The 24538-nt window shown below is 39.0% G+C and overlaps 1 protein-coding gene across 4 annotated transcripts in view; it reads right to left on the bottom strand.

Moving 5' to 3' along the window:
- Positions 1–24538, bottom strand: part of LOC119031861 (protein turtle homolog B-like) — a 138044-nt gene that overhangs the window by 13135 nt on the left and 100371 nt on the right. For 2 of the 4 annotated variants that reach the window (XM_037120620.1, XM_037120621.1), the window contains exons 15-19: positions 20980–21064; positions 17053–17217; positions 15395–15440; positions 11134–11193; positions 4620–6257 (exon numbers count right to left, since the gene is read on the bottom strand). In XM_037120620.1, coding sequence (XP_036976515.1) covers positions 4620–6257; positions 11134–11193; positions 15395–15440; positions 17053–17217; positions 20980–21064 — 1994 coding nt within the window. The remainder of the gene's footprint in view (positions 1–4619; positions 6258–11133; positions 11194–15394; positions 15441–17052; positions 17218–20979; positions 21065–24538) is intronic. The other 2 variants (XM_037120622.1, XM_037120623.1) reach the window with 1 other exon arrangement.

Raw genomic sequence — 24538 nt, 5'->3', positions numbered from 1 at the left:
ACATAAAACACCAACATAAGCTGGTGATCATGCCATATCATGATTTATATAATAGAAAATCAACATTACCTGGATGTGTACCAGTTCTTTGACTACATGTGTGCAATCTAATGGACTTTGCTATTGGTTACTTTTTATAAAGGTACAATGCCCTTAATTATCAGAATTATTATTTGCTGGCCAAATGAGGCTGATCCTACTGTACAAGGTACAACAGACTAAGAGGGAGGAGGAGGCCAGGATTACCTGGAGAAGTAGCAGGATGTCAGTTAAACATCTTCTTGGATGTCGGGTCCAAAGTGTGAGTTGTAGGAATGGTTTGTTGAGGACCAATCACCACTCATGTCCTTAAGCATCAAATGGCCCACCTCAAGGTGCCAGTGTCTGACTTGCAGTATGTAGTGGACATGTTTCTCTCCCTGTTGATGGCAAAGACCACGTACATCATGAGAAAGGCTGCCACTTAGTGTGGTGCCAGTTGTAATCCTTGACAGTCTCCTTGGCAACCAGTTCCGTCTTGAGGTGGGTGAGACAGGTGTGTTAGCCTGCCAAAATGGCTAGGCTAGAGCTGCACCCTTAGCAGCATAACCGGTGTTGGGGGGACTTAAACTACATGTAGTTGAAGTACATAGCTTATCTATAATTTGCTATAACTTGCTGGTAGCTAAACTACATTCATATTCTGTGCTGCGTCAAGTGTTTCAACTACTTTTTGGGTCATTTTTTGTAGTTTAACTAACAATTGGGACAATTAACAATTTTGGGCAATAACATGAAATATATTTTTTATAAAAAAAAAAAAAGACCTATATAATATTATTTTATTTTATTTTTTCTTTCATGAGGTGATGAGGTAGACGCTGTTGTGAAATCACCAGATGAGTCCCCACAAACTACTTTCAAATCTCTATTCAAAGTGTCCAAATTTGTGAAGTTCAACACTGGTGTCCCAGCCAGTGCAGCGTGTGAGCAGCTTTTTAGTGTTGGTAAAGATGTTTTTAGTGCCAAAGGGAACCGGCTGTCTGATAAAAACTTTGAAATGTGTCATATCAACAAATGATTCTGCCCTGGCATCTAGTTGTAGTGCCTAAGTGTTAGTGTCTCTGAAGTTCCTGTGATGTTGACCAAAACGGTTTTGTTCTTTAAAAAATAAAACTTGATTTGAGAGGCATATGTCTGCTGACATGTGAATTTTTTGTAGGCTAGTATATTTTGTTTCATACACACCATATGTTGATTTATTTAACGCTGAGTTAAATGAGTATAATGAGTTTAAGTAGTTGCTTAGCTACTTTTCTTAGCAGTAGTTTTAAAAAACTACATTTCTTCAGGGGTAGAAATGTAGTGTATTCGAGTTACTGCCAGGCTGAACTATATGTAATTTTGCAAGCTATGCTTGCAAAGTAGCTTCCCCAACACTGCGCATAAGAATATAAGAATTTAGACAGGATTGAGCAGCAATTGATTTCATCCTGCAGAGGATTTCTGAACAGGAGAGATGGTTTACCACTGGTCTAAAGGGAGAAAGAGGAAAGAAACACACTGACTGTATTCCTGGCATGTGAAGTTCCTCTTTTTGATTGCTGGGCCATGGCAATGTATTTGGTAGCAAATGCCAATGACAGGACCTCGGCAGTTCTCAGTGCATTCCAGTTTTTGTTGGCTTGTAAAAAAGAGCATTAAAGGGGACAAATAAACCATGCCTTCTATATGGCATGTGGCTTTGCAGTAAAGCTCATGGTATGGTCATTCATGACCATTTCAACTAGATGTCACTGAACTGGTGGGGTGGGAGAAGATAGACTTGATCTTTGATATACTTGATGCTGTCTCCGCATCGTAAGGATAAGTGTGCCAAGTCATTGCATCTCTGCTTGCCAGTCATCGAGATGAAATGTGGTCCCAGAGACAATTTCTGTACAGGGACTATTACAAAAGGGGTTGTGAGTAACAGTAGTAGCAGTGTTTGTCTGGATAAGCAGAAGATAATGGATGGATGGAAGGATGGATGGTGTTTATTTATGGACATATTTTGTCAGCGCAATAGTGTCACAACTGTGCAAGATGCAGTTACAAAACTCTATAGGTGTACTGTTGAGATCAAAATGAAGTGCCTAGGTTAAGAGCCAGTGTGGACCCATGGCTACTGAGTAATGTAATAACGTAGTAATGACTTTTGACTACTCATGGTACAGAACGGCAACATGTTGACGAGTGTTATGCCTGGTGTGATACAATCACAAGATGATCTCTCTAGCTTTTCACTTTATGAAGTACAAAAGTCCAAACAGGCATCAGTAGAAAATGGCATGACATGCTATAACATGACATGAGGTGTTCCTCTGGAAACACTTGTTGACTTCTTGCTCCTTAACAGAACTTCTTTTTTCAGAGTTTAAGAGGATACTGCAAATGATTAGAAATTGAGCACAAAAGCCACTTTATGTGCTTATAGCTCACATGCCATCTTCAGAGGCCTTCAGTGTCACACAATAGCATAAACAAAGCTTTAGCTGATGCACAGTGGGCATTTGAGCCAACACAAGAGTGGAACAGAGGGAGCAGATATTATCTATGATGATACGTTGAAATGGTGTTGGACTGTTATATTTGTGTTTGCTGAAGAGTTCTTTACAATGATTCACAACAAACTGAGGGAGAAAAACAACAATGTTCTCACTCAATACTGGCATACAACTACCTATCTGGATGTGAAGTGCATTGATCTGTCTCAAGGTGCTGAGGCAGAGCCTCATTGGGATAAATCAATTGCAAGATCAGACTGTTGCTTAGCTCACATGAAATACAATCAACCTACAGTGTAATGTCAAAAATGTTCAAAAATACTGGACATTCTCTTGGGACTTGCTCCTGCATTTGACTTTTGACCATAACACACAACTGAAGTTTGGTCGATCTCTAAAGGTGTTAGTGCGTCAAAACATGTCTGAAGCTTGGAATCATTCAGATAGTGTAGTCCAGTTTGGCCATGTACAGATGTGTTGCTTGGTTTTTGCACCAAATACAATCTAAGTATGTATTACATTTCATTCGGTGAACTTTGCTGAACTAATTTATTAGAGAAATTAACCAAATAATCAATAAGTGCTTATTACATTGGTGAGCCTAATAAGATGCCTATTGTCTATCGATAAAAAATTTCATGTGAATGTGGTCAGTTAGCAAACCACTCAAGCATGAAATAATGTTGGTGATACATCTCTGACCTAATCTATTTCTAAAACTAACAGATGGCATATGCATATCAGTCTGAATGCATAATGTACTGAAGACTGCAGAACTTAAAATGCATAGCTACTTTGAGAAAAAGGAAAAAGAAAGAACAGAAATAAACTACACGTATTGACTGAGGGAAGGAACAAATCAAACAAAGACTCAAAGTCTTGTATTCCCCTTTAAAGGACGAGGTGATCAAAAAAGTCCCACCTGCTAACCCCCCCCTTTCAGACATGGATCCAACCCTTACCTATTGCGGTGTAGAGGACCTGGTCACAACAACGCTGCCCAGATAGCTGAGATCAATCAAAAACAAAGCAGGTAAGACTCCAGGAGCCATCAAGAACCACCATACTGCCCCTAATTCATAATGATGGAGACATTGCAGTACATGAGAAGCGGACAGGCCCTGTGACACACTTTGCCCAACAACCTCTCCTTGGTAGCCAGACCTGGGAGTGTCCTGGGGGCAATTAAGGGGGTTGGGGAGAGGAGGATTACAGAAAAGGAAGGGGGAGTAGGATAGGAAAAAATCTGAGAGGTTGGAAGGAAAAGGAGAATTGGTCATGCAGTTAGGTTACTAAGGCCGAGGATGGGCCGCAGGGCCTGCCAAGATGAACTCTTCTTAAAGCATCCCTCCGCATGATAAAGGCATCTTCAGAGGCTTGGAGCTAGACATAACAATGGGTGTTTGTTTTGTCTGGGGAATCAATTTGATGAATATTATGGGATTCCTCCTGTTAGGTGAAAGCAGGGTAACGCATGATATAGATGGAAAAACAGGGATTCAGTGGTGATGTCTGCAAATTCCCAGGCTTTTAGGGGCTTGTGCCAAATAAATTTCACAGTGCACTGGCAATAGCATTTTTGTCAGAATGGACTGTAGCCCCAAAAGGTCTGAAATGTAATCTGTGAAGCAAATGCATGTTCTTATAAACTCAACAAATAATCTGTTTCATAATCAATACTTTTTGGTCTTTTCACTGTATGATAAAATGTATTTGTCAATGTGATAATTTTGGAACAATGCTTCACAGATTTAATGGGTGAATACCTCTGACTTGATGTCTGACATGAAAAGCAGCCTTGACCAGATTGACTAAACTTAAAATTTTCTCATCAAGCTCATCAAATGAATCATCACAATGGCTTTCCTTCAACCATATAAAAGTCATTTCTTACATAGAAGTGTTAACAAATGACAAAAAGCATAAACTAAACTACACAACTAATTTGCCACAGAGATGATTTAAAAATTGATGATGGATATCAGACAGCACTTTAGTAACCAAAATGTCAGAGCAACTTCACACATTGAAAGCATTATGGGTTGGGGCAGATGATTCGAATGGTATCCCTCTCTGCATGCCTAATGCACCTACCCTGAAGCTGACAACTGGGGTGGAGAGGGCTCAGATGGAAGGATCTCCTCCTCAGTCCTCCTCTGAGATGGCATCTGCCCAAATATGTTGCTGCTTTCCATGGGGGGTGACGGGGACTGGGAAGCTGGGTAGCTGGTTGCAGAGGTGGCAAAGGCCATGTGGGAACGGTAGCTGGGACTTGCTCTCCTGCTTCCCTGGCCTTGGGCAGGTGAGGAGGAGGGGGAAGATCTCCTTGAGAAGCTGGCTGTGGAAGGAGGGAGGAGGGTAATCTCAGACATCTCTGGGCGTATGGGAGGTTGAGCAAAGCTGGGCCGTGGCCGGGGACGAACTACAATCTCTGGGGAGCCCTCATGAGAACTAAGGGGACTTTGGGTGAGGGGTGAGAGTCGAGAGGGCTGGAGAACCACCTGATGCATGCCAGAATCCATCCTACGAGCCTGTCTGGGACTGAAACGAGGGGTGGTTTCAAACCATCGTGTGTCCAGGCTACTGAATGTGCTAGGGACAATATGGGCCATTGGATCGGTGTAAGGCAAAACCGGCACACCCATACCGTGGCTTGTGTGTCTTAGCTGCCCTATATGTGCCTCTTGCATAGCTAAATGCTTGGCTGGGGAGCCATGAGGCTTGGCCTTGCTGGGAGACTTGCTTGAGTGGCTCTTTGGGGCTTCCAGTGGCAGGACAGCTGGGTAAGTAGGCATTGGAAGGGAGGAAGGCTGGAAAGCACTCAGGGGAAGTACATGAGGTGGAGGAGGATAGGGGGAGTCGTGGCGGAGATGCAAAGGGTGATGTGGTGGAAAAATGAATTGGGGCCCTTCCAGACTTGCAAAGGTAAAATCCAGTCCCTGCCATATCTCCGGTGAGCGAGAGGAAGATGTGAGTGTCAGAGGAAGTGGAAAGCCAGAGACAGCATATTGTGGGAAATCACCCTCCCCCATTTCTTCAGGAATCATGGGGTGACCAAAAGGACCTTCAGCAAGGTATGGAGGGGAGGACATGACAGAGCTGAGTGGGCTAGTGTCAGGCATGTAAAAAGGAGGTGGGGGATCATGATCCCCAGGGGGGCCTAGATAGCCATAGAAGGCCCTGTGATGGAGAGAGCCTCGGATCTGCCCTGTGGCTTGGAGCCGACTACTCTCCATGATGGTCATACCTTCGAAGGGCCTCTGGAAACGAGGGCTGTAGGCTGGAGGTTGCAGGTAGGATTCCTGACTGGAGATGGGGGAAATCTGGTGAGGCCGAAGGGGGGCCATAACTGGTGGCAGAGGCCTGGGATCATCATTCTCTTCGTCTGACTGCCGGAATTCAGGATAGAGGTCTGATTCTTCCACAAAGGGGAAGCCCTCAATTCGCCGGGGCTTGATAGACATTTCTGCGTCAGTGGGATCGACGACAAAGCGTCCATCTGGTCCTCGGCTGATGAGTTCAATGGGTGTTGTTGCTTCAGCTTCATGCTTGGAGACAGTGTACTTCTTGCTTGTTATTGCTCTTTTGGTCTTCATGTATAAAGACAATTCCTCCTTCTTCCCTGGACTTGGGGGTGGTTTCTTCCCACGCTGGTCATGACTATCTTCGGATGATTCTGATGGGGATGCCTTTGAACGAATGCTCTCTGGGCTCACCTTTCCAGAAGATGACCTACAGAAAGGAGTATATAGGGAGTGAATAGTTGAAAATATATTCAATTCAAAATCCATTAGTCTGTGCAAAGCAAAGTTTGCTGGTGGTCCTGAAGACGAATCCAGCTAAAACAACATTAAAGTAAATGACAACACACCTACTACGAAGAAATGAATAATAAAAGCAAATCTGTAATAAACAATGTCAATGACAGCTGCTTTTTTTATAGGATTAAGACTGCTACTTTAAAACACCTTTTTACTCATTATTGAAAAAAGGTATATGTGTATTTTCTGTTACAACACTGAAAAAAGTGAGAGTTAAAAGTGAAGATGCAGAGGTTTAGTGACACAAGAGTTTTTTTTCTGACGTTTTGTTTGTCAAAGTCAGGAAGGTGAACACAAGGAGGGGATATCACACAGAGTAAATTATACAATAAACAGACCTGTGAATCTCTAACATAATAGTAATTCCATGCATAATTCCATTAGAAAGAAATAATTTGACAACAACAAACTGGTGTGTTAGTACCCGCACAGGGCCTATCACCCTTGCTATCTGAATTGAAAGGTACAAGCTAAAGAAGACATTTTCAATTTTGTCTTTGTACTCAAATTGTTATGCAAAACAATGTCTCACTTAATTACATTACATTTAATTACATTACAATACAAATCTATTATTCATCGAAATTAACGAAATTACAATAAATCTTCCCATAATGCTTTATTGAAAGGCCCTTTACACACGTTGGCCAATGTCTGGGCTGTTTGAGCATCTGTGGCCCCAATTTCTGTGGTGTGCCCTGCACCCTTGGAAGAAATTGGTAACTTGTTGGCAACTTTTTGTCCAATTGGCTCACTGGTGAGAGAAATCACTCTGACTGGCTGTTCAACCAAGTGAAGCACTGCACGAAAAGAGTAGTAGTAGTAGTATCCATGATTTAACCCATTTAGTGCAGTTTCTTCTTATTTTTCTCAATTGCCTCTATGCCAGAGCCATTTGCAACTTTTTCCCTTGTCTTTCAGTTTCTGTTTTCAAGTGAGGATTACAGAATACAAATCCTGATTGATGCCCAGAAGCAAATGACATTTACATTCTTCTGACAGATTGCCGACCATTTCAATGCAGTGAGAAAAGTGAAAACAAAAATGAATGTATCCTTCAATGAAAAACATAAAACAGTTAAGAAAATATTTTGTTCATCTAGGACTCCTTCACTCACAGTCCGGAAGTAGTTGAGAAAATGGATTACCAGAGCCTTTAATGGTGTTCCCATTTCTAATGGTTGAACAGTGTAAGATTTATAGAACTTTTTAGGTGTGGTTCCCCTAAAATTGTGACAATTCTAAATAATGAAAGGGGCACATCATGAATTTAAATGACTTCAAGTGAGCAATACTCAATCTTGTTCAACTGTTCCTCTAAAATGTGTTTTTCTGTGTATGGCACACATTTAATTGCTGTGTTAAGTTACGAATTGCTGTGTAAAGTTACAATTACATCCATTGCAACCTCTTTTACTATCATGTCACTACTTAATGCTTAGGGTTATGTTGAGATGCTTAGGAAGAAAATTTTAAACGAAATGCAAAGGAGGTACGTTTGGGAGACATGCTAGGAAGAAACAGCTTCCTGGATCACTTAATGCCAAGAATCCAATATCCATGACAGCATACTGATAGTATAAATCTGTCACAAACAGGTCAAAGGAGGGTCTGAACAAAAGCTAGTTAAGATGGCCCAATAAGGAAAACTGTCTTTTTGTGTAACCAGCTTCTTCGTAACCAGCAACAATTCTGAGAATATCAAAAGACTTAATAGTATCCAAGACAAATTCAGGCGATGATGGCTGGTTATTTAAATTGTATTTGGGAACCTGACCAATACCAAACACCCTTTAAAGTACATGATATGAAATTTTGTTTTCTTCTTTGGTGAAATATTTTCAGTGACTTTAACATGTCTTTGTACAGGAAGGAGGAAAAGAAAAAAAACATCTATTTGTTTTAAAGCCACAAGTACTTTATTTTCTTAAGAATGAAACATATAGCCAATCCTCAGTTTAATAACAAAAGCTAATGACCATGCTACAAAAATTTTAAAAGAAACTGCCAATGAAAAGCCCTGTTACACATGGTGGATATTTCATGTATGTTCCCATGGTGAAATACATTCTCAGATATGGTTTATGTTAAAAGTCACATCTGCTTCATTAAGATACAGAGACAAATAATAGTGAAATCCTATATGTTGTAGCTTGCTGTCATAACCTGCAGTGACAATATACGTGCAATATAACTGAAGCGCATACTCTACATCACAACAACTATGCTTGTCTGAAAAGCTGCTTCCTTGTAATAATCATCATATAATTTAATAATTATTTTTTGTTATTTTAATTTTTGATGATTTTATGATTATTCCTTTAACTCAGATTACTCGTACTATTATTGGTTCCAATACTATCTAAATAGTCAGTTTCAAGAATAGTTTTGAGACAACCATGGGCTTGTTTTAAAGTTTTCTGATTACTTTTATTTGTAATACCATGTCAAAGATGTTGTTGAGTTGTCTGGTGAGGCCATCATGTTACTGTTCCATTAATCAAAAAAAACAAAAAAAAAAACAGTAACTATAAACAAAATGAATTTCGGTCAAAAGAATAAAATTCAGGCTGTACAAATCTAATTTTTTGTGTGTGTTGTTACTACATTACAGTGGGAAATACTGCTGATGCTCTTTAAACTGGATGTATCATCAAAAAAAAAAAAAAATTAAGGGCAAAACAGCAATTACTATATCATAATCCGATGCAGATTTTGTAATTACTGATGCTATAAAAAATAGAGACCCCTCAATTTAATGATGATCAATATGCAATTATTTGTATATAATATATGTATGATTTTTTTTTATACCCTTACACATGTCACACACTGTCATGATCAGCAGGCACTGATGCTATCAAGTTTATGAGCTAAAAATACAGATGTACAAACATGCTTCCATTAAACGTAACAAGGAAGATTGACAAGAGGAGTGAAGAAAATATGTTACTATGACTGCAACAGGGATAGGAATGGACTAGCGGTGAAGTCTATCAGTTCAGAAATGTAAAAAAGAAAGTGCGTCATGCCACTTGAAGGTGAACAGTGGTTTAAAAGAGTGAGCAAAGACGCAGAGTCACATACCAGTCAACCCACAGAAATGCTCATTAAGCATAAATAGAGTGCTGTGCACAGTACAGAAACTGGAATTATGTAAAAGGAATTGTTCCACATTTGGGAAATAAGCATACTTGCTTTATTGGTGAGAGTTATGGGATTGATACCATTGTCATATCTACACTGTAAACATAAAAAGTCACAGTAAACAGCCAGTTAGTATCAAGACTGGAAACAAAGCAAAAGAGCTAGCCTAGCTGACTCTTAACTTGAGTAATTAACATGTTTGTTTAATCAATACAAACATTTAAGTGTATTGACAACAATTCACCATTTTAGTCTGCCTTCAAGAGAGATGTGTTACCTTTTAAATATAGCTTGTTTTTGCTTCCCTTATTTCCAGTATTTTGTGCTGTATTTTAAGTTCAGCTCATCGGCTACTAGCTGATGAGCTAATCTTGTCATCTTGCTCTCTGCCAAGAAGATTATATTTCCCAAGAATGTCGAAATATTCCTTTAACAAATACATTAAAGTACTGTGACTGACCAGACATCTCAAGATTTCATTGCACTGGACAGAGGTCCCATGACCTTTAAATATTCATTTCAGCAAAATCACCTATAGGCCATAAATGCCTTACATTTAAAATGGCAAGAATGTTTCCAGTGCAGTATATAATGTAATTTAACATAATAAAACTTGAAACTTTGCTTTCATTTCGTCATCTGCTTTAGACTTGTTGATGAGTCATTTAACAACACACCATTATCATACCTTGAATTGTCATTAAATTGTATGTAGTTGACTAAGAGGATCTCAGTCAGCCTTTAAGTTAAATGAGAACATCCATACCATTCTTACAGCATGTCTGAACATATGGTGCTAGACTCATGGGATCTTCAGCTGAGCATTGAGACTGGAAACAGGGGGAGCTCAAAGGCTGAAAGCTCACTAATTAACATGCAATATTAATTAGTGAGTTTTTGTGGGAGATCATGTGCCAGGTAACCAGTGTAATGTCAGGCAACACATTTCCTCTGGCTTCCAGTCTTCATCTTGAGCTAAGCTAACCATCCCCTGGCCCTCAGTTCATATTTGAGGGGTATGAGAGATGTATGGATCCTGATTTTGTAGAGAATCTCCACCAATTTTACACATTAAAGTGTGATTACAGGTCATGGGGAGTGCAAAAAAAACCAAAAAAACCAAAAAAACATGATCAAAATTTAGATTTTTTTGATGCCATGCATTCTTCTTCCTTTTCAAAACCTGGTGCTTACATTACCCACAATGCAACTTCGCCACTGAGTGAAATCACTGAGGCAAATATCAGATTTCATGCGACTTCCTGGAGCCACAACAGAAGTGTTAGGCTGAGAGAAATGAGCAGACCGTACCAAGCCTACCCTATGTCTTTCAATCTTAACCCACATAGCACAACGGATTACTAATTAAAAAAAAAAAAAAAAAAAAAATCCCTAATAGTCAGGTCTGAAGTCGGACTTTTTCAGCATCTTCTTACAATGAAGACCCTTCATCATTCATCAAAGGAAGTTCACGACCAGTATTGTTGTTGTCTTGTGAGGACATCTGGCCAGAAGCATGCAGCCAGGTCGGGACTGAGGAGCTGGGGTTGAATAAAGTGCAAAGGGGTGTATACAGTGTGCAAGAACAGGTGGACAATGGCTGGCACACTCACTGACGACTGGGAGGTTGTGGCCTGTACCTGCTTGCGTCCAGCCCTTCCCAGTAGGGCTCAACGCTGGGAATGAGGCTAATTGGATTCCTGTAGATATGGGGAGATCAGACAGTAAGAAGTGGGGAGAATATGGGGGGGAAACAGGAAGCCTGTCAATGATAGGTATGTTTAAAAAGCAAGAGAAAATGAGAGAAAATAGCTTGATGGTATAATTATTAAATAAGATGGGAAAGAAAGAAAAAGTAGTATTAGTAAGTCAGAGAGGAAATCTGAAAAAAAAATAAGGTCAGAGAAAATGTTTGAGGACAAGTAAAGCTGTTGTAGAGTAACAAGATGGAGATAAAGGCAAGAAAGAGGAAGGAAACATGGATACGACAGCAAAGCTTTATATTAAGGTCCTTGTTAAAGGTGCTGGATGGATAGTTAATAATGCCCTTCTTATAAGATAAGAAATGGTACGACTTTATTGTCAATTTACACTGAAATTTATTTTGCATCATCACGCAGTTACCCTCAAGAAGTTTACACAGAGGTTAGACATACAGTTACACATATGGTGCACATTCATTAAAGCAGTGCATGGAATGTATTCCAGGACCAGTCAAGACGACAGCTTCATGCTGCACTGAATATCCATTTGCATAATACTGTAATTTATGATGGTAATTATGGAAAGACAAGAGTCACCGAGGAAACCGGAGGTTTTCATTTGTCTTCCGTTAGTGTTTTTTACACTAATATGTATCCAAATCTGATTTTCATTCAGCAACATAACACACTGATGTATAAAATCATTCTTCAGCTGTTGCATTTAAATTGAGGGACCCTAAATTGCCTATTGGAGGGGAGAAGTTGTTATTCTCCGTTTAGAGCATCCAAGGGGTCGCAAGAGATAGTCATAGCAAGTCTGAGCATGCTCTTGTTTTGGTTTACTAGAAAGAAGTGTGCCACAGGTTGGCCAATTAGCACAAATTTAGAGGTGACTACATACATTTGTGCTGAGCTTATTGGCTCATTAAGAGTAATGAGACTATATAAGTTAATAACAGCATCATACACATGTTTACTGTTAGACTTTAAGACATTTATAAGCACTCATACTTGTGACTAGTTTATAGACATTTACAATGTTAATGAAGACCTTATGAGTTTCTTGTAATATTTTATAGTAACATTACAAACACATAAGTTGAATTACATTATTACACCTTTACGAAGCTGTTTGTTGATTTATCTAGATACAAATAATAATTTTATATATAATAACTTTATTATGTGTTTTAGCAGTTTTAGCAGTTAACTATGTGCTTGTTTACAATTACCTATGCCATTTGCAGCTACCAGATCTAAAGTAAGAACAATGCCTTGTTAGGGTTAATAGAGGCTTTATTATTAGCTAATCATTAGCAAATCAGCCATATTGCCTTTAACTAATGCAAGTACAAGGACCTTAATGTAAGGTGTTACCAATGTTACCACTGCACTGAGACAGTTCTCTGTTTATTGACTCTATATGTACGCTGTTTGTGGCAATAATCCTACATTCTCCCACCAGAGAATGGTTGTGTGGCATTATGTTGCCTTTGAGTTGTGAAATATTAACCAGTACAAGCATCCACAGCAAATCTCTATTTGGACTGTTCAGCTCAGTTAAACCAAGTAAATTACTGTTTTGAAGTTTATTTGAAGCCCTCAGGTGTTGAAATTTGACTTGTTTGTAGTATTTTTATATTATTGTTTTTTATGTTTTCAGAAGAAAAAAAAGAAAATCTAGATGAAAATTGGCACCGCTTGTGTTTTTTCAGCCCATTTTTGTGCTGTGAGTTAGAGTGGTAAATGCCGTCTTCTCAGGAGTCAGAGTATTCAAATTCTAAACCTGGTTCTAACTGGTTCACTGATGTGTTTTTAATCATTTTTGGACAACAGTGGAGAAAATGGAGGAAAATGTTATGTAGTGTGTTATTTGTACATACCAACAGTTGATAAAACAGCATCTAGTGGTATTATCTGTAAAGGATTGTGTCCTTTTGAAGACTGCTACTTATGATGATCATATATTTTGGCATACAGTCATTCTCCTCTGAGCCGACAGACCTTTCTCATGATGGACATTTGGACTTGTCTGCTTGAGGCTTAACAAAATGGTGGCTACTTTCTATTCTGGTTAGCCAGTACCAACACTAAACAGGACAGTCTGTATGTACTGGTTCAGTGGCATGACTTACTAGAGACGCATTTAATGTAGTAGTTGTGTTAGTAGTTCCACCTGTACTGTTCCAGCTATGATATGTCAAAATGCCTGTGGGAAAAATGGTGATGACAGGACCTGAGATGTCCTTTGTGATTGAAAATATAGAGGAGACAGGAATGAAAAGATGTGAATCAATGGGATGGAACTTTCATTATCTGCAGTCTTGGCAAAGCTCATTAAACTCATAGCATTGCCCAGTAACATTCAGTATACACCGAAGCTAGTTTCACAAACATTTAAAGTTATATAGGAGGAACTTCCTGTGTATTTCACACCAATTTTGAGTCTTTTTCAAGGTAAACAAACAAGAACTAGCCAAGCTTGTTTCATTCTTCTAGGATCTGATGCACAAAGATTTATATGTTCTGAACATGTAAATTATGTTTTACTAGTAGCATTAAGTTATGTAGAGCAATTTCATTTGAATTTTTCACTTTTCAACAGCAGGCCTTCGCTGTTCTGTTGTTCTGTAAGCAGTCGTTACAGTGACATAAATTGAAAAAATTGGAATCATAGCTCTTGGCTCTGAGATGCTCTTAATCCTGGTGGCCAACCTTTTAGGCAAAATATAAATGTCTATCTTGCATTGTCCTGTGTTGACCAGTCTAAAAGCAAATACAGCACCAACTCTATAGACTTTATCTGGTGGGCTACTGAGACGAAATCCTGAAAGAAATGTTGTGCAGTGTTGTGCTCTGTCTGCACCATTTTCCTAGAGCAAGACATGAGCATTAGATGCTACTACAAAAAAAGGCCATAGAAAAAACACAAATAAGTAGGTTTGGGTTCACTATATGTATATATGATTTTTCTATGGTTGCACATATCCATTAAACTAGTATTTAAATACACCTTTCAAACTTGAACAGCTTCCACTAGAATCAATCACCAGTTACATTTCCATACATTGTCCATAGTTAAACAGACCCATTTCTTTTTTCTGAATGGTTGTACCACAACAAACAACTGTTGTGACATTTCCATACAATATTGTGTTTGTACATTGTTCCATCTCAACTGGACACGAGTGCTCCCCCCTAACACACTCTGGTATAGACACCAGCAGGCTACAATGCTAACTTTCTTGCTGATATTTAGTTTGGGGCAAGTGTTGGCCCCTCACTCCAAAACATGGACTTCAGCTGACACAAAAACAAACAAAAGCAACAAGCATATACTCTACTTGAATCATCAATACAGTATCATGGCACACTGTGAAATCGTGACAAAAATTAATCTATAGGATGTGTGTACAGTACATGGGCACAAATCCTATAGAATAAATGTGATGACTATTTCATTATTTTCTATAAACATACAACTGAAATCACGATGTTTCTCTGACCTTAACCAAAATTAAGCTTATGATTAAGACTGGACTGGATACAAATTTAGACTCCCATGTGACAGTCCTGGCATTTCATTCAGTATAAACATGTTGCAGGCTCTAAAGGTTGTCATGCTGAGAATCATGAAAACAATTTTCAACTGTGTTAATGTAAGTAAAACAAGTAGATTACGTTTCAGGACAATTTAAATTTGTGCCTCTATAAAGAGAAAAAAACATTCAGGACTGATATCATATCCCATCCAAAGTTATCCATGTCATTTAGGGAACAACAGGATAAAATGACCTGTTATGGGCTCTGATTTCTTTCATAGAGCTGTATAACTGTATTATATGATCTGTTTTATCAAAAATGTTGTTAGATATTTACAAGAGAATTTACTTGTAGCAATAATATTACTGAACAATATGACAAATGAATGAGAAACTGTTTTAATTTTGCTTCTATGTCCACCATGTTACTAGCATACTGTATAAATCTCACTTTGTAGAAATATTGTGGTATATGCTTTACTTCACTGAATACAGTTCTACTTGGGTAAAAGATTGTCTTTGGTCTCATATTGTCTTTGATCGTCTGACTGCTGCCCAGTGAGTGATATGAATCCTAACTGGTGTGCTGTTTCATTATGGGCTGTTGAGTACTGTGCAGTGGAGCAGTGTGTTGTGGGTGTCGTGTTGTTACTCACGGAGTCTCCATGCTTTTTCTGCAGTGGGTTATGGAAAGTGGAGGATCTGGAAGAAGGAAGAAAGACAAAAAACTGCCAGTCAAGATCAGTTTGAAGTAGGGGTGCAGCAGTACACGTATTTGTCCAAAACCGAGTCGGTTCGGTGTTTGCAAACACATCTGACTTGTCATATGAGAGAGCATATGTCAGTGGGTAAGATTATATCAGTTCTGATCCGCACTCCAATCCGGTTAGTGCCACTTATGTGTCCAAAAGCAAAAAACAGTAAACAACAAAAGCAAAAGAAGAAGAAGCCGTGAAAAATGAAGAAGATATTGTGTGCACAATGGCCAGGCCCTAGAGAGTGATGCCATACTTCCAATTTGGCATGGTGTTCACTTGCGGTATTGCAGCGAAAAATTCCTCTATGGTACAAAAAGTATTTTCCACATGGACCACCATCATAAAAGAGACATCTGTAAAACTAGACTGGACATCAAGAACTGCAAAAAAAGTTTGATTAGGACTCTTATTATTATTAATTTTGGATCCATGGAGGTTTTGTAGAACATGTAAACGCAGATACCAGAAAAGCTCTTGGTGTATGAGCATGGTGAGCAATTTTCATTGGTTTGAATGGGTGCCATCTTTGCATGTACTATTAATGCTACTGGTAGCATAACTGCTACTGCTCAGACAGCAGAGCTTGGGAACCCCAGCCACTGCTTTTAAATGAGCTGTGTGGGAAAGATTCCGAGGGTGAGTGGTGGATCAGATGCTAGCTTTTGCTATCATCTCTTTAAAGGCTCTATAACTATTTAAATAAAGGAGCTGAATAAGAGGATGGAATACACTGGCTGCTACACCTTCTTTCCTGGCATTCAGGCAGAGAGAAAACACTAAACTTAGGGGAAATGGAAATGCATGCAAGGTCAATAGAAGGAGGCAAATGAGCTCCTCTCAAATTCAGCAATTAATTTAGTTTTTGGGCAGCCTTTAGAGTCACCGTACCTCATATTTACAATTAGCATTCATCATAAACAACTCTGATCCAACACATTTACATAAAACATTTATAAAAACTTGATTTCCAGAGATGACATTATTGGTGGTGGTGCAGAGCAGGAGGGACAAGATAACAGTATAATGCAGGACACTTCCCCCAAACCATAAAACGTGTCATTCACGTTTACCTAATTCAAACAGTTAATGGTCCTATTTTGTGTAAAATCAGATTTACTTTGTAAAGCAGGTCTATGTGTTACACAAATACTGTCAAAGACTGAAAGCACTCAGTCCATAGTGAAATGCACATAGCCCACAACCAGAAACAGACTTTAAATGAGCCGTCAGGACTTCTGGAAGACTGTGATCGCATAAACACCAGCAGAGCTGATGAAGAAACAAAGTGGGAGGCCTGTTCAGGCCTGTGATAGCTGACCAATGAGAACAGACAAGACTTTTTGGGAGGAGGGCCTTAAAGAGGCAGGCGCTATAATGGACAGTGGAGAGAGTGAATAGAGGTGCTGCAGCAATGGGCAGCCACAGCCAATGTTAAAAATTGCCCTGAAGTCAAATATGACTATAAAATCTGATCTTCTCATCTGATTTTTGGTTGCACTTAAAATAAGGTTAGGATGGTGTAGGATGGAGATATCTAGCTAATGACCAGCCCTCACCTCTTTTTCTCTTAAGCTTCCGCCGGCGCTGCTTGTTGACGAAGCAGGCAGCCATCGTGCTGAACAGGACAGCTGCTGCCAGGAAACAGATGGTGGCCACGATGCCAGCCACCACAGGTCTTGCTAGTCCACGTTCCTCCACCATCTCTGGAGGAGGGAAGAAGTCTGTGAGGCGAGGACGGTAAAGTCAGGCTAGCGGAACCAGTTAAAAGTTAAAGTGTAACAGCAAAATGATGAAGTGGTAAAAAAAGAGGGACCTAGCAGTTTGCAGTTGGACATATATAGGCCTTGCCACAGCTGGAGGAAATGACATATTACTGGAGGAACATTTGTTATTTATATCAGATAGTATAAAAAAAAAAATAAACTTCACTTTGCTCACTATAATTCATATTTCATTCCACTGAATAAATGCTAATATTAACATTCCTTTTCTGTTTAAACTTACTATCAGATGTGTGACCACTGAAAAAAAGGTCTCCTAAAAGAACCTGCTGTGCTCTTATTAGGCAGCAATGTATGTAACAATACCAGAAACTGATTTGAGATTTTCTGCAGTTTCCTTTTTTGCAGGGTGTGCACATAAGTTTGCCATTCCCTCATTGCCCTTGTGCTTTTTCTGCCAGCCTCCCGAACAAAGAAGAAAAGCCTCATCCAGTAATTTGTTGGTTCCTGCAGAGGAGCCTTTGAAGGGCCTCTGAAAGGGAAAATTCCTGCCATGTACAATAAGATTCAGACATGCTAGAGCTGACCTTTTACTATTGCATGTGTCTTCAAAATGGGAATTTCTGCAGGCTGTATGCCATGAAGACTTAGCAGAATGTGAAGTTGTTTTCCAAAAACATCAGCATTCACAACTGTTAAAAAACTGTAGAAGCAAATAATGTTTAACTCAAAACATGAACTCAGCTGAAATGATGATGCTACATGTGGACTGTATTGTTTGGTTACAGCAGCCTTATTAGGTTGTCTTGGTTTGTTTTTAATCACATTAAACTTTAAATATATAACTTTTTTGCTTAAACTTATCATTCTGATGTAAATACTGTTTGCCCAGTGTAATGGCTGTAGAAAAATGACCAGGACTGCAGCCATCGATTGTTTTGGTAATCGTGTATTCTACCGATCAATCTGGCGATTAATCAAGTAATTGGCTAAGATGTATTGCATTCTTAGCATTCTGCTACATTGTTTGTAATATTTTGATATTAGCCGAGCAAGCAAACTTGTGGTGGCTGAGACTGCAGACAGGGAAGGTTAAAACATCCCTTTCTACATATGTACATGTTTATGCTTATTGAACAGGTGTATTGATCAAGTATTTGAATTTTATGTGGGCTGAAGTAAACATGTATGTAATGCTTTGATCCCACCCTCTCACTGAAGTTACATATTGCAGAAACAAGTGATGGGGGCAGAGTGGCTGTGACATTTGACATTTCTGACAGTGGCCATTCTGCATGCTGAGTGCTTTTAATTTTGGGACTTGAAATTGTTTTATGTGTGCCTCAAATTTAAAGCATAACTTCCACACCTCTGTAATAAAACACATACACTAATAAATATTCAACTATTTAGAGGCTTGCACTGTAGAGGCCAATTCATTTCCTAGCATGTAAGGCAGACTATGACACTGCATGCTGTCTTTTTCACTATGAAGGCACCCTAGAGGGCACTTTATCACATTTTGTCGTACATCGGGCCATTGTACAAGGCACCTTATCATGTTTTATCTACCATAGGGCCATTGAAGAGGGCACATTTGTGGCATGGTTTGTTTTTTTTTCCAAGTACAGGGCCAATGGTGAATGTGAGAACAGTCTTTTAGTGTCAAATACATCATTCTGCAGTGAAGCTTAAACATCACAGTGCAGGAAATAGAAGAACAACATATTTCTTGGTGGAAGGAGGCTTTAAGAAAACAGTACAACACCAGCAGTAACCCCAACGCATTGCTCCTGGTTGACACATTAACAATCATAGCGATGCATGCATGTGTGCCTCCAGCTGGCAACAATAATTTATAACTGTGTTTCATCACCACCCGAGACAAAAAGCAGTTTTGATAAAAATATATGGTCTAAATATTTTTTCGAATAGCATCAGAGTAGATGCTGGTCCCCTCAAAACTGTTCAAATCTTTAACAGCCTGACAGACATGAAATGTAGATGATTAAGATCTTGGGGAGCACTACTGTATATAAAGTAGTACTGAGTCTTTTGTGGCTCCAGAGGAAGCTTTGTGGAATCTGATAAATTGCCTTTAGTGATTTCAAGCAGCCCTCTTCTACTCCTATAACACTGCTGGACTCATTATGGACAAATGATCAAAATCGATACTGCAGGACTAATCATATAGTCCTTTTATTCAAAACCTGCTGCCCACCCACATTGGAGTTGGCACTGGAGTGGTTCACATTCAAAGATGACTTGCCTGAAGGTGCCATAGAGTATACTGTGTGTCTGTCTGTTAACGTTTTTCTGGAGAAAAAGGATGTGGTTTTTAAAAACACAAGCCTTCCTACACTGGTCTCTTTTATTGTGTGACCATAGCTTGCCAACTTGGCTTGACACGACTTTTAATTAGGATTCAAACCTAAAGTGATAACAGTGTCTTCTTGAACATTCATGACATAAACCATCAGTGTATGTACCATTTTGTTACAATGGAGTTGAATTCAACGTTGTACAATACACCGGTGGTGCATTTCTTCTGTATTTCCTGATGCTCTGTTTAACATCGTTGGCTGCACTCTTTGGCTCGTTACACTCAGAGATGCATTAGAGCCAGAATTAATGTGACTGTCACAGTTTTAACAACATCATTAGGCTAATAAAAATGCAGCCAATGTACAATTGAGGACAATGTGCTATAGTCCGGCTATAGAGCTACCAACTTTTAGAACTGTCCACAGTCATTAATGAAGGAGTTATTGTAGTGACCTACATGCTAATGAATTGCTCAGTGAGGACCAAGGGGGACAATGTGTCAACCTTCGTTATGAACTTGTTAGAGTGGTTCATGTGCTGCAGTGAAGCATGACACAGCAAAATGCAAAGTATTGTACGTCCAGCGGTATTGGTACTTATATAACAACTGATCAGCCAGAGAACACCTCTGTCTTCTTTGGCAGGACAGTGTGTATCCACATCATATTTTGAGTATGATATTGATTGACAGTACGCACAGAGAAAGAAATTAATACCAGAGCCATAGAAGAATAAGCAGGAGCCTCAGATCAACACACTGCATTGCTCTCCATCTTTACCAGTAGGGGGCAGCAGAGTACTTCCAGAGATCCAAGGTTTCCTGAGCAAATCTTCTCTATAAATGCTCCCAACAGCTGCTCTTACCAAATGATGTGTACTCAGTGACCTCTGCAGGGGAGCGACATCACATTTTGAGGGGTTTAATTTCAGAATCAAAACAGACTTTTCAGTTTTGAGGCCAAAAAAAGACTGGCTTTAATGAAGCTTTTTTTTTTTTTTAGCACAAAGCAGCCCAACACAGTCCATGGGAGACAGGCAGAACAATGATGTCATACTCTTCAGGATGGTACAAAGGAGTGTGCATGTAAAGCAAGCTTAAATTTAACAGTGCTGAGTGAGCAAAATGTAAAGTTGGAGTTGCTGCATGTGCAATACATCCACTCCCCCCCAGCTCAGAAGCATTAAGATTGCCTGAGGTAAGAGATACAGATTACTGCCAGAGGTTGTCGGGTTGAATCCCAGCATTGACAAGAGGAGCTGCTCTGAATTCGAGATGATGAGTGTCAGGACGACCTGCCCTTTCTTCTCTCTCATTTCACATGCATATATACTGTATAATGGAGGGATCACACATTCGATATTTGTATTTTTATCTTCAGATTTTGTTACAATGACCACAGGTGAAATTAGAATTCAATAAGTGATGCAGTGGCTTACCTGTGCTGGACACTCCTACGACGTTGCTAGGTTCGCTGATCATGTCATCCATGACAGCCATGACACGGAACTCATACCACGCCTCCTATAGGAAGAGGGGAAGAGAGAGATCAACATTCAGAAGGTAAATCATCCATGTCTCATGTCTCGACTCAGACAGGGTCAATCAGGCTGCGAATTGTTTGTCTCTGAAGGCCTGTCAGCTAAGCCACCAGAGTACCTGATATAAATAGTGTAGCTCAGTTATTGACACACTATTTAGTTTAAGTATCACAATTAATTACACCAATTTTTTAGGGAATTTATTCTAAGTTTTGATGAGAGAACAGCAATAAATAAATAAATAAAAAGTTTTTTTACATTTTTTTTAAATATATATATATATATATATATATATATATATATATATATATATATATATATATATATATATATATATATATATATACACACACACACACACATGCCACTCAACCAATGAAAACAGATGTATGACTTCTGTGACCCTAGGGAGGCCTTTCAAAAAATACAATAATATCATTATCCTGATGCCACGCTGATCTCATCAGGGTTAGCTAGGGGTTGGACAGACAGGGGCATTCAGCAGTCAGGAAGTTGGAGAGTAGAGTCCAGTGTTTTAGAGATTAACTTATACCAGGGCAATGTTACACCTGCTGCTTTGATCTTTACAATCCTTTTTACAATCTGTCTCTCACATGTCCCTCAATTTCTTTTATAGACATTCAAAACAAATATAATTTTAATGTGCAAACCCTAGGTTTGATGATTTTTAATGATATACATTAATTTTCACTTGTGTTTTTCGTCAGAATTATATAATCAATAGCTTTATGTGGCAAAATGGCTGTCAAATTGCTTTGAATTTGTTGAGTGTTTTTTTCCCAAATGTCTAGCTCCATATCACACCTACATGCCAGTAGCAGGAATTAAAGTGTCTAAAAGCTGTTTTGTAGGTATTTCTAATTGTATTTTAGAGTTTGCAACTTTTTCCCCAAATGTCTAGCTCCATATCACACCTACATGCCAGTAGCAGGAATTAAAGTGTCTAAAAGCTGTTTTGTAGGTATTTCTAATTGTATTTTAGAGTTTGCAACTTCCTGGAAAGCCATTAAAAATGTCGGTGACTCATTCAGCACATGGGGGTGTATGTTAATTATATGCCAAAAAAGGTTTTCTTTATATATGATGCTTCCATGGATGAGTGTTGCTCAGGACCGAACCTCATAAATAACTGTACAAAAATACAAGTTTATAAGTTCTATAAAAAACAGACTTTATAAGTGATTTGGAACTGGGCCATGTTTTATGGCGAATAATTGCTGGTTTTCCCTCTATTGCTCTAGGGCTGCTCTGCCTTGAGCAACTCTGGACAGATAGCTTTGCTCTTTGCTTAAGTAACTGCAAATGTACTGATAACCAGTTGGACTACCTTCTGTGATTTATGGAGGTCCTGGCTGGCAGATACTGGTAGCTTTTTTGCTAAAGTAAGCGCTAACTCCTACTGAATGTAATGTTGGTTGCCGTTAGCTGGTAGGGTTGGTAAACGGTCCTATTTGCTGAGTCAGCCTGTGATGCCAGGAGCCAAATCTGGCAAGAAGACAACCTCAGCACTGTATTTACTGTCACTGAACTGGCCTCCAGCTTCTCAGAGACTGTGTTATTTCTTGGTCTGACCATGTTCGCTGGAGCTGCCGGTCCAGAGAGAGGTGGTAAGGGGGTGGTTGCTGCCTATTTTTACGAGAAACACATAACTATGCCGAAGCAAATAACAGTCCATTAGCTGTTTCAGGGGCATTTTAGAAGCAGAGTGTGTAGAATGATCTATCTATTGGCAGATATGTAATCTATTGTTCATAATTATGTTTGTATTAGTATATACTCATCATAGTATACTACCTTATCATGAGCCTTAATATCTTTATGGTAATTTCCACCATGTTTCTACCGTCATGTTTCTACAGTAGCCCAGACTGCATAGACCTAACAATGAGTTCAGTGACTGCTGTTGGGTATGTTGAAGAGAGGGGTGTTCAGTTGGTTGATGCCACTAAATTCAACACAGTGGTCCTTTAAAATTAAGATCATATAATAGTCATATCGTGAGGGTCTGGTGATGATGACTATATGTATAACAAGGAACAGTAATATATAGTACAAACATAGCAAGAACCTCAAGACAATAAATGAGAATTAAAAAAAAAAAGATTATATGAATATCATCAAGAATGATTGAAAGACGGCTTTTACATTTTCCTTGGTGCTGGCTGTATTGTCCTTTCAACAGCTATAGAACTGGCAGAGATTCACTCAGTGTCTTGCTCAAGGACACATCAGCAGGGTGCATACCTATTTTGCAGTGATTCTGGCATATCACTCTGAAAGCATCTGATTAAATCTGTATGCTGTAGACTGTGTTGTCAGGTCAGTTGATTGCTACACTAAAGGGTTGGGCGATATATCCTATACATCACATTATAACATATTACTCCGAGTCAAGCTACCTCAGCAGGTGTAGTAAGAAATTTGCAGGGAAAACTTATACAAACTAGATGCATTGTGTGTGGTGAGAGAGCTGGAGAGATTTGTGTGTGGGTGTTTGCTGCACAACGAAAGTCAAGATAAAAGCATCTGCATGGAGCTGAAAATGGTAGTTGCATTAAAGAAAGAAACTCAAACATGTCATGGCAGGAGAATTTGCCGACATGAGCAAGACGCGACATGCTGAAAAAGAAGCATTGTGTCAGAACTCATAAATCAGTAAAGATTCATTTATTTTCCTTTGTTGCAGACAAAGAGACTCTTCGCTGTCCTAAAAAAGAATATTGTATTTCTAACGCACATTGATACAGTGTTTTGCACTGTATTTGATTACATTTTTCAGTGGTGTTCTGTAAAGCTAGTAGCAGAACAGCAGAAATGAGGCGTGTGTCTTCTGTTAGATACAAAGTATAAGAAAGAGTAAAATCAAAATGTGCTGCACTGTAAAACCTCCAGAGATGGTCAGAGAGTGAGCACAAGTCGGTGTGTGCACACCTGTACCATTACTATGACAACCAAAGTGGCAGCACATTATTATACATGCATTACATACTTGTCATTAAGATTATGATTTGCAATCTGCAGTTGTATATAGCCTCAGTTGCTGCAGAAAACATTTATAGTGAAAAGTTCATCAAACATGTCAATTCTTTCAGCATTTGGTAGATCATATGCAATCTGACTGCATCTGAGGCTTCTGAATTAATAACCAGCTAAAACAGAAGTAAACCTTGTTAATACAATACTATGTAACATTAACACATTAAGATACACATTAAGATATCTACAAAAAGACAGGACCTTTGATTGTGTACTTACATTATCTAAAATATTTCCAACAATCTTGAAACCCAGAGAAATCTGTTATTCTATTCAGGTTAACTGCATTTGATTTGGTCACCTGACACTATAACTGGCAGGAAAACACAGACGATACATTAGAGAGATGAAGATATTTGGCAAATGTGACTGAACGTAACATGAGTAAAACTTGAGTACT

The sequence above is a fragment of the Acanthopagrus latus genome, chromosome 13 (assembly GCF_904848185.1).
Source record: "Acanthopagrus latus isolate v.2019 chromosome 13, fAcaLat1.1, whole genome shotgun sequence".
Taxonomy (NCBI): Eukaryota; Metazoa; Chordata; class Actinopteri; order Spariformes; family Sparidae; genus Acanthopagrus; species Acanthopagrus latus.
The sequence above is the reverse complement of the archived record's forward strand: the minus strand, read 5'-3'. Positions and strand labels throughout refer to the sequence as shown.